Raw genomic sequence first — 11,660 nt, forward strand, 5'->3', positions numbered from 1 at the left:
CACACATATGAGTGAGATAAAGTCCAGATTTCAGCAAGCTCAGTTCACTTCAGTTGCTCAGTCATGTCCGACTCTTTGCGACCCCATGAATCGCAGCACGCCAGGCCTCCCTGTCCATCACCAACTCCCGGAGTCCACCCAAACCCATTTCCATCGAGTCGGTGATGTCATCCAACCATCTCATCCTCTGTCATCCCCTTCTCCTCCTGCCTTCAATCCGTCCCAGCATCAGGGTTTTTTTCCAGTGAGTCAACTCTTCGCATGAGGTGGCCAAAGTACTGGAGTTTCAGCTTCAGCATCAGTCCTTCCAATGAACACCCAGGACTGATCTCCTTTAGAATGGACTGGTTGGATCTCCTTGCAGTCCAAGGGACTCTCAAGAGTCTTCTCCAACACCACAGTTCAAAAGCATCAATTCTTCGGCACTCAGCTTTCTTCACAGTCCAACTCTCACATCCATACACAACCACTGGAAAAACCATAGCCTTGACTAGATGGACCTTTGTTGCCAAAGTAATATCTCTGCTTTTTAATATGCTATCTAGGTTGGTCAAAACTTTCCTTCCAAGGAGTAAACATCTTTTAATTTCATGGCTGCACCGATTATACAGAGTGAAGTAAGCCAGAAAGAAAAACACCAATACAGTATACTAACACATATATATGGAATTTAGGAAGATGGCAATGACGACCCTGTATGCAAGACAGGGAAAGAGACACAGATGTGTATAACGGACTTTTGGACTCAGAGGAGAGGGAGAGGTGGGATGATTTGGGAGAATGACATTCTAACATGTATACTATCATGTGAATTGAATCGCCAGTCTATGTCTGACGCAGGATGCAGCATGCTTGGGGCTGGTGCATGGGGATGACCAGAAAGATGTTATGGGGAGGGAGGTGGGAGGGGGGTTCATGTTTGGGAATGCATGTAAGAATTAAAGATTGTAAAATTTAAAAAATAAAAAACTAAAAAAAAAAAAAAATTTCATGGCTGCAATCACCATCTGCAGTGATTTTGGAGCCCCCCAAAATAAAGTCTGACACTGTTTCTACTGTTTCCCCATCTATTTCCCATGAAGTGATGGGACCAGATGCCACGATCTTGTTTTCTGAATGTTGAGCTTTAAGCCAACTTTTTCACTCTCCACTTTCACTTTCATCAAGAGGCTTTTTAGCTCCTCTTCAAATAAGCAGGGTGACAATATACAGCCTTGACGTACTCCTTTTCCTATTTGGAACCAGTCTGTTGTTCCATGTCTAGTTCTAACTGTTGCTTCCTGATCTGCATATACGTTTCTCAAGAGGCAGGTCAGGTGGTCTGATATTTCCATCTCTTTAAGAATTTTCAGTGTAGTAAACAACATAAAATAAGTATAACATTTAGGTAGTGTTAAGTTGCTCAGTCATATCCGACTCTTTGTGACCCCATGGTCTGTAGCCCACCAGGCTTCTTTGTCCATGGGATTCTCCAGGCAAGAATACTGGAGTGGGTTGCCATTCCCTTCTCTAGGGGATCTTCCCGACCCAGGGATTGAACTTGGGTCTCCTGCATTGCAAGTGGATTCTTTACCGTCTGAGCCACCAGGAAAGCCCTAACATTTAGGTAGGACCGTATGAAATTGCTACTGCTTTGGAATAAAGGACTGAATATTGGCAGTTTCATACGGTTCAAACTAATTTATTGTGTTGAGTATAATAACATAAAAAGAGTTATGGGAATAAGGAGGATGAGTGTGCAGTGTAATTCTAGAAGAGGCCCCTGAGCTGGTGAGGAGAGCAGGCAGGTAGAAAGAGGGGAAAGGGCATGCCAGCAGTGTAAGCACAGGGATGGCAGGAGAAAGGTCCTACAAGATAAGCACTAGCAGATTGTTTTTGTTTGGTCATAATGTTCAAGGCCAGCAAGAGTCCAGATTAAAGGGCAATAGATATCGTATTACATTTTATCCAAAAAGTTAGTGTAGAACCACTGATTAAATTACAGAATCAAATTTGTGTATTCTATTGATTACTTTTTCTAATGTACGGAGGACAGGGACCTCCCTGGTGATCCAGTGGTTAAGAATCAACCTTGCAATGCAGGGGACAGGGGTTTGATTCCTGGTTGGGGAACGAAGATCCCACATGCGGAGAAGCAACTAAGCACGCCTGTCGCAACTACTGAACCTGTGTCCGTAAACCACAACAGAAGACCCCCCATGATGCAACAAAGATCCCACGTGCTGCAATGAAGACACGACACAGCCAAATAAACTTGTTTAAAAAAAAATGTACAGAGGACAGATTTTAGGGGTCAATACTGAAGGAAGAGAGAAAAGTTAGCAGGCAGTTTCAGAACAGATGATACAAGTTTGAATTGTGGTTCCAGTTGAAAGGGTGTAGAGAAGAAAATAATGTTTAAAATGTATCTCCAGGAGGCAAAAGCATCAGGATTTGGTGACTGGATGAAAAAGGTGGGAGGGAACCAAGGCTGATGCCCTTAATTTTCAGTTTTGGTCCTTGGCTACATGTCAGCTGGCAATCACAAGAAGAGACCAGATTTGAGACAAGCAATGATGATCTCAACTGGGGGCATTACTTTTGAGCCACTTTAAATTCAGGATCAGATGGTAAGGTCCTGTTTTTTTGCCCCACCAAAAGAAGCAACTAAGTGAACTAGGATCCAAGTCCCCTGACCAGAGAAGGAATCTGTGACCCCACACTGGAAAGGCAGGGTCTTAACCACTGGACCACCAGGGAAATCCCTGTCTTTTTGTTTCTGTTTTTGCTTGTTTGTTGGCTTGCTCCTGATCCACTGTTTAAATTTTCTATGAAGAATGTCTCAAAAGACACCTTGGGGAGAGGTTCAGTCTGTAAATCCTGTATGCCCAGACTATTTTCGGCTAGTACACGAGTGCACAGGCTTACTACACTGACCTGCAGTAAATGCAGTAACAGAATTTACTACATTTTCCCATGGGGCGAATGGGTAAACAGAACACCAGTGTGCAAATTTGCTGGGAAACAGCAATTGCTCTTGCAGAAAAACCAAATTTGGACAGCTAAGGAAAGAAGTAGCAGTTTGTGCAGTGAACTTATTGGGGTAGTTAAAGGAAACAGAGTGTTTTCCCTTTGCCGAAATCTCCTATACAAGTTGTATTCAATAGTATACTGTGCTGAGGAGCGCTTACTCCCCAAGAGACATCAAGATAGCTCAGGAGGAATTCCTTGGCAGCCTAGCAGTCAACACTTGGTGCTTTCACTGCCAGGGTCCGGGTTCAATTCCTGGTCCAGGAACTAAGATCCTACAAACCAAGCAGCATAGCCAAAGGAAAAACTAACAAGCAAAAACAAGGAAATATCTCAGATAACCCTTATGTTGGGCTTCCCAAATGGCTCAGTGGTAAAGAATCCTTCTGCCAATGCAGGAGATGTGAGTTTAATCCCTGGGTAGGGAAGATCTCCTGGGGAAGGAAATGGTAACCCACTCCAGTATTCCTGCTGGACAGGACGTAGCAACTAAACAACAACCCTTAGGTTACTTTCCTATATCTAACAGACAGCTTTTAACACTTTCCTGAAAAGTATATTTTATTAATGTGGAATATACATATGATGGAATACTATTTAGCCTTCAAAAGGAATAAAATTTTGACACATGCTACAAAGGAAATAAGCCAGATACAAATGGTCATATATTATATAATTCCAGTTATCTAAGCTACCTAGAAGAGTCAAATTCAGAGATAGAAAGTAGAATGTGGCTACCAGGGGCCAGGGGAGAGAGTTGTGTGTTAGTTGCTCAGTTGTGCTCGACTCTTTGCGACCCCATGGACTGCAGCCCTCTGTCCATGAGATTTTCCAGGCAAAGATACTGGAATGGGTTGCCATTTCCTTCTCCAGGGGATCTTCCCAATCCAGGAATTGAACCTGGGTCTCCTGCACTGCAGGCAGATTCTTTACCAACTGAGCTACGGGGACAGAGAAGTGGGAAGAATTCGTTTAATGGTAGAGTTACCATTTGGGATGATGCAAAAGTTCTAGAGATGGGCAACAGGGATCATTGCTTGATATTTATGAATGTATTAATACTTAATGCCACTGTACTTAAAAATTGCTAAAGTGAAAAAATTTATGTTATATATATATTACCACAATTTAAAAAAAGGATAAAAAGCATGTTGACTGTTTTGGTGGGGATTGAGTCTTTATAAGATTCAGGGCTTATTTGGAGCAAATTTTATAATAAAATCCATTCACCATTTATTTTATTTTCTGAGATTTGCTCATTACTGGTTGGCTTTCTCTGTCAGTGGACAGAGTGTGTAGAGGCGAAAAGGTCCTTCCTTTACATCTGCAGCTTCACTTTTCCTGAATTTCCTTGGTCTTCCTCTCTTAGGGCCTAGGTCTCCTTTCCACCCCTTCTGAACTATGCAACAAATTTAAGTTCTGAATTCCTCCAGAAAAAAGTTTTAGACAGTGTCCAAGTTCATTGCATGCTCAGTTGCTAAGTCATGTCTGTCTCTTTGTGACCCCATGGATGGTAGCCCTCCAGGCTCCTCTGTCCATGGGATTTCCCAGCAAGAACACTGGAGTGGGTTGCCATTTGCTACTCCAGGGAATCTTCCTGACCCAGGGATCAAACTCAAATCTCCCACGTCTCCTGCTCTGGCAGGTGGATTCTCTACCACTGAGCCACGTGCGAAGCCCTAATAGTAAATTGTTAATGTCGGGTGAATATTTAACTGAATAACTGACATGAACTTCTTTTGATAGTTGGGACTGATTTTTGCATCACATTCTTGTGGTATTATATGCAGGAAGACATGAACAATAGTTTGCAGTGTAGCATTATTTGCATAGTAATGAAAAAAAAAAAAGAAAACAACTCCAAATATTCATCACTGTGTGAATAGATAAATACATTTTAGAAGATTGATACAAAGTCATATTGTACAACATATAGAATAATCTAGAGCTAGAAATAAAAACTTAAAGACCAAAAAAAGAAAAAAATAGAAAGAAAAAATATTGGGACTCTGCTGGCAGCCCAGTGGTTAAGAGTCAGTGCTTCTACTGCAGGAGGGTCAGGTTCAATCCCTGATCAGGAAACTAAGGTCCCACATAGGAAAAAGAAAAAAAAAAGAAAGAAAGAAAAAATAAGCAGACTTGCAGAAAGAATGCTTTCCTCCCTTAACATTTTTCTCAGCACAGTGGAACTCCTCATCATTTTTCAGGATTTCCCTTGGTAACCTTTTTTCCCCTCATGTATTGAATCCAGTTCTCAAATTTAAATCCTGGGCTCCTCTTTAGTCTTCATGAATCACTCTTTGCCCTCTATCCCCAGTACTAAAACCTTCTGCCCATTACCTAGATCACTAACCATAATGTTTTTCTGATTCTTTCTAATACTATTTTCCAATTCTTCATTAATCCACTTCATCATTCAATAAAAAATTTTTATTGTTGTTGTTCAGTTGCTCAGTCATTTGTGAGGCTCTTGGCAACCCCATTAACTGCAGCATGCCAGGCTTCCCTGTCCTTCACTATCTCCTGGAGTTTGTTCAAACCATTTCATCTTCTGTTGCCCTCTTCTCCTGGTCTCAATTTTTCCCAGCATCAGGGTCTTTTCCAATGTGTTAGCTCTTAGCATCCGGTGGCCAAAGTACTGGAGCTTCAGCTTCAGCATAATGAATAATCAGGGGTGATTTCCTTTAGGATTGACTGATTTGATCTTGTTGCTGTCCAAGGGACTCTCAAGAGTCTTCAGGACCACAGTTCAAAAGCATCAATTTTTCGGTGTTCAACCTTCTTTACAGTCCAACTTTCACATCTGTATATGACTACTGGAAAAACTATAGCTTTGACTATACGGATCTTTGTCGGCAAAGTGATGTCTCTGCCTTTTAATACACTGTCTAATACATACTATATCTTCCCAAGCTTACCTAACCAAGTATGGGGGTGAGAATGGTCAGGAAATAATGGATTGGGACTTCCCAGGTGGTCTAGCTAAAACTCTTCACCTTCCAGTGAAGGTGGTACAGGTTGGATCCCTGGTTGGGGAACTAAGATCCCACTTGCTGTGCAGCGCAATTGAAAGAAAAAAAAGAAGTATGGGATTATCTGCATAAAACAGAATGAATCATTCATGGCATTAGCCTCAGAATAAAAAAGAAGACATCCTTAATCCCTCCCTAAATTCAAATTTTTTTGCAGACTTCATGATGAATATGAAGACCTCTGTCCCTCACATTCTGAGATGGATATTGTTGGAGACTGTTGAAGAGTTGGAGATTGTTGGAGAGCTGGAGATAGTTGGAGAGTTGGAGATTGTTAGCCTTGCCACTTGAGTTAACACTTGAAATTGCCCCAGGAACAATCTTTGTTCCCTAGGTGAAAAGCATTTGATATGGCCCCTCCCAACCCTTTCAATTGGGTCCTAAAACAATCTTAAACTCTCTTTCACATTCTTTCTCATTCTCCACAGATCTACCAGTCCAGAGTTTTACCTCTCAAGGTTCTGCTGCCTGGCCTGCTTGAAATTTCCATCTATTCTCCTTTCCCAGTGAGCTTTAGTGGTTCTCAGACTTTCATACTTTGAAAATCTGTAAACTCCATGAAAAGTAGATGGGTGAATATACTGAACTAGGACTGCCAAAATTTTATTTAGCCAATTAAGGACATTAAAAACTAACACAGCAGCTATTTATACTTACTATCACTATAATTTCATTAAATAAATAGATATATATAGATAGAAGGGGATGACAGAGGATGAGATGGTTGGATGGCATCATCAACTCAATGGTTATGAGTTTGAGCAAGCCCCTGGAGATGGTGAAGGAATAGGGAAGCCTGGCATGCTGCAGTCCATGCGATTGCAAAGAGTTGGACATGACTGAGCGACTGAACAATAGATTTATATCTATATACAGAATCCACCAAAGAGTAGAAAGAACATCATCTCAAAGTAAAAGATAAATTATTTAAATTAAATGAATTTAACATAATACATGTTCCCTATATTATCCTTAATTTTTGACCACTTCTGCTACTACCAGCCGGGTCTGACAAGCCGACATTGTCTCTTACCTGAAGTGAAGCGAAAGTTGCTCAGTCGTGTCTGACTCTTTTCGATCCCATGGACTATGTAGTTCATGGAATTCTCCAGGCCAGAATCCTGGAAAGGGTAGAGGTTCCCTTCTCCAGGGGATGTTCCCAACCCAGGGGATTGAACCCAGGTCTCCTACATTGCAGGTGGATTCTTTACCAGCTGAGCCACCAGGGAAGCCATCTCTTCTTACCTGGATTATCACAATAGTCTCCTATCTGCTTTCCCTGCAACCCAGCAGCCAGAGGAACCTCTTCACAGAATCTGGGTTCCAAACCCTCCACCGGCTTCCCTAGTAAAAGCTGAAGCACAAACGGCCTACAGGAACCTTCATGATTGGAGCTGCTGTTGCTTCAGTTTCTAGGCCAGAGCCATCTCACAAAAATATAGTGCAAGCCACATATATTTAATTTTAACTGTTTTTAAAATTTTTAAATTTAGTTCATTTTATATAACTGCAACCCCATGAACTGTAGGCTACCAGGCTTCTCCATCCATGGGATTTTCTAGGCAAGAGTACCGGAGTGGGTTGCCATTTCCTTCTCCAGGGTATCTTCCCGACCCAGGGATTAAACCCTAGTCTCCTGTATTACAGGCAGATTCTTTACCGTTTCAGCCACCAGGGAAGCCATGCATACCTAAAGCACATCCTAATTCTGCCAAGTCACATTTCAAACACTCAACAGCCACAAGTGGCTGGTGACTAATATTTACTATTGCACCCAAACAACAGTAGCACAGAGCTTTCTTTCACTTCTCTCCCTTCTGTGCCAAGCTTTGCCTTTGTGGATCCCTCTCTGCAGAGATAAGCCAGGGACTCACTGTACCCTCAGCCTCTTCTGACTTTGACTCAACTGCCTCCATCTTGGTGAGGCCTTCTGTATAAGATCAACACTCCCACCTCTGCCATCCCCACAGTACAAGCAGAGTCCCTATCCTCTTTCATGTTTTATTTTTTAATTATACTTAACAACATCCAACAATTACACATTTTAGTATATACTGTTTATTGTCCCTAGCTCATAACGTTTTCCTCACTGCTGTATCCTCAGTTCTGCATTAGAACAGTGTCTGGCAGATAGTAGGTGCTCAATAAATATTTGTTTAGTAATGGAGAAGGAAATGGCAACCCACTCCAGTATTCTTGCCTGTCGAATCCCATGGACAGAGGAGCCTGGCAGGCTACAGTCCATGGGGCAGAAAGAGTCGGACACGACTTAGCGACTAAACCACCACCACCAAATGTACTTCACTCCAGATCAGAAAAAACTTTGTATAAACTAGCACCGGACTTCGGGAGTTACGAATCTAGACGCGTAACCAAGCTCATACATCTTTGAACTTTAGCTTAAACTTCATTTTGTGACGGGATAATAATAACTAACAGTGTGTTAACCATGTGGCAGACACTGCTCTACATGCTCTGTGTGAGTTATTTATTTCCCATCCCTCTAAGGAAAGTACGCTTATCTTATTGCTTTTGCAGTAAAGGAACCTAAGGCTCTAGGAAGCTACCCACAATGCTGAGTAAGTTAGCCGTGAAGTGTGGAGTTCATCTGACCACACCACTCTTCCCCCAGCTTACTGCTGTGACCACGTCCAGAGGAGGTTGGGCCTAGTTTCCACCTTTCACTGACATGTAATTACTTATGCTTATTTCCCTACAAGATTGAGAGCAGCGGACTCTATCTCTTGCTTGCCACTGTGTTCTTAACATCTGAGCAACAGACAGTGAATGGTATCTGTTGATGGCATCTCAATTAGTCACTCACTGGGTAGCTCTCATGCATGTGTATTAAGTTGCTTCAGTTTTGCCAGACTCTTTTTGACCCTATAAACTAGCCTGCCAGGCTCCTCTGTCCATGGAATTCTCTAGGCAAGAATATTGGGGTGGATTGCCATGCCCTCCTCCAAGGGATATTCCCCGCTCAGGGATTGAACCCACGTCTCCCACGGCTACTGCATTTCAGGTTCTTTTCCTCTGAGTCACCAGGGAAGCCAGGTTAGCTCCCAGCCCCCTGAATTCACTTATGGCATTGGATATTGTGTAAGGGATGGTGTTTCTTGGCATCATGTGGCTCCCCCAAACCCCTTTGTCCATCCAACACTGGTCAAATAATAAAAGGTAAGAGTCTAAGTTCATCTCCCTTCCTTAGAGTACACCTTTTCTGGGAATTACATTGAAAGTTGGTTTTTGTTTTTGATTTTTTTCATTGTTTTTAACTAAAAGGTGATTTAAAAATTTCTCTTGAAAGTTACTATGACAGAGTAACGTTGCTTTCTGTTGGGTATCTTTTAAACGTACTTATCTCAGTAACCATAAGATTTTTCTCTTAATAGGTGCAAACCTCTTTTTTAATACTCTTCCTAAAACTATGACTTTTCCTACAGGATAAGATAGAGGGATCAGGGACTTCCCTGGTGGTCCAATAGTTAAGACTCCACCCTCCCGATGTAGAGGGCACAGGTTTGATCCCTGGTTGGGGCACAAGTTTGATCCCTGGTTGGGGAAGATCCCACATGCTGCCCAGCAGTCAAAAAATAAAAGCCAGAGGGATTAGTGAAATCAGGTTCAAAGAGTTGGACACATCTGAGCGATTGAACTGAACTGAAGATAAATTTACAATGTCAAATTAGTGACAAGCAGTAACTGGAAATCTTACATCCTCTAGGTTCGTTTATCATGTGAACATCAACACATTAATTGATGCATGTTTTCCCCTTCTATAAAATGGCAATACTAGTAATTTTTACCTACCTACTTAACAGAAATGCTGTAAGGGGCTGTTGCCAGCAAAATGCAACACAGATGAAAGGTACTAGAAAGTAAAACACAGGAAACACTATTACCTTATTTATATCCCACAAGACCAGCTTGCACTTAAGTTTGGCAAATTCGTAGGCAGTCTGCCTGCCAATTCCGTGTCCAGCTCCGGTAATCAGGACGATCTCTCCGTGACTGATTTTCTCTTCTTAGGAATAAAAAGCTTCAGGAGAGACTCTACGAGGCAGACGAGCAGAAAGGGCAGAAGCAGGAAGCTGGCCAGAAAGAATTGCATCCTTTTTGTTGCTGCGAGCTTTGGGTATATTTCGTTTTACCAGTCACTCTAAATTGCTTCTGGGAGATTGTTCCGTCAAAGACTGGCGAGTACAAAAGCGAGAACAAGGAAGGGCTCCTTTATCTCAGAGAAACGAACAACTCCGTAACGGTTCCTTCCGCTGGGCTGGGCTTGGCTAGGTCTTAAGCAATTGGCTCAGGCTGCAGTGCGGAGAAACTGCTCGCCAGCTCAGAAATCTGGGAGGGCAAAACCCAGCCAAGAGCGAGGCTTCCGAGTTGTGGGTACGCCTCCAGGCTCATCTTTTCCTCACTTTCTCTTGGTCTTGCGGGCCGACCTTGGAGGGTTAGTTGCGACTTATTTTGGTAAATGTGATCAATTCCTTTTAAAGTTACAAGGCTAACTGCCAGTGTCCTCAGTCCAGAGGCTTTCTTGAGACTTGACGGTTCCCCCACCCTGGTTAAGGGATGCAAATGTGGTTTCTTGTTTAAAAGGAATCTCGAGAGAAGACCGGTTGTTGTCGCTGGCTGAGAAAAGGACGCTATACCAGATTTCAGTTTGAGCTCTGCACAGGTTTCTGGAGGACGAGGAAGTTTTGTCCTTTCAAGGGCGGCAATAACCAAGCCGCAGGGAAATTCTGATCATATCCGGGGAGACTGCTTCCACAAGGAAGGATTTGGATAAGTTTTTTTTTTTTTCACTCCATCTGTTAGAACTTGCACAAAAACATATATTACGCTTTAGTTGTTGTATCTTTATCCAGGTTAAAAACATCATTGCCCCCCAGATAAATAACAAAGTGGGAAGATCATCTTGCCTAAAGATTACCTATGTAATCTTGTTTAGTAGCTGATGTGTGTGAGTATTCAATGTATAAGTGGTGATTTAAACAAAAAATCTTACATATGGTTTATTGAAATAAAAGACCCGAACTCCGGTCTCGTGTGAAGGAAGAGCCTAATAAATGTCCCTTACATGTATTTTAAAAATTCAGTTCTTTTTTTAAAAATTAATTTTTATTGGCATATGTTTGCTTGACAATGTTGTGTTGGTTTCTACTGTGCAATAAAGTGAAATCAGCTGTCGGTGTACATATACCCCCGCTGTTTTGGATTTCCTTCCCATTTAGGTCACCACAGAGCAATGAGTAGGATTCCCTGAGCTATACAGTAGGTTTTCATTAGTTATCTATCAACTCAGTTCTTTTTTTTCTTAAAAAAAAAAAAAAAGAATTTTTATTTATTTGTTTGTTCTTGGCTGCACTGGGTCTTCGTTGCTGGGGGGCTTTTCTCCAGTTGCAGTGCTTGAGCTTCTCATTGTGGTGGCTTTTCTTGCTGTGGACGGGCTCTCGGGTGGGTGGGCTTCAGTAGCTGGGGCTCCCTGGCCTTAAAGCACAGGTGTGATAGTTGGGGCACACTGGCTTAGTTGCTCTGAGACATGCGGGATCTTCCCGATCAGGGATCAAACCCATGTCTCTTGCATTGGCAGACGGATTCTTTACCACTGAGCCA

The 11,660-nt window shown here is 42.3% G+C and overlaps 1 protein-coding gene across 1 annotated transcript in view; it reads right to left on the reverse strand.

The window, feature by feature from the left end:
• The window catches only part of HSD17B11 (hydroxysteroid 17-beta dehydrogenase 11), a 47,657-nt gene extending 37,412 nt beyond the window's left edge, over nt 1-10,245 (reverse strand). Inside the window, 2 exon segments of the mRNA XM_004009981.5 lie at nt 9,944-10,050; nt 10,053-10,245. Coding sequence (XP_004010030.3) covers nt 9,944-10,050; nt 10,053-10,152 — 207 coding nt within the window. The 5' untranslated portion in view covers nt 10,153-10,245.
• Nucleotides 10,246-11,660: the final 1,415 nt, after the last annotated feature.

Source organism: Ovis aries, chromosome 6 (genome assembly GCF_016772045.2).
Source record: "Ovis aries strain OAR_USU_Benz2616 breed Rambouillet chromosome 6, ARS-UI_Ramb_v3.0, whole genome shotgun sequence".
In the NCBI taxonomy this organism is placed as follows: Eukaryota; Metazoa; Chordata; class Mammalia; order Artiodactyla; family Bovidae; genus Ovis; species Ovis aries.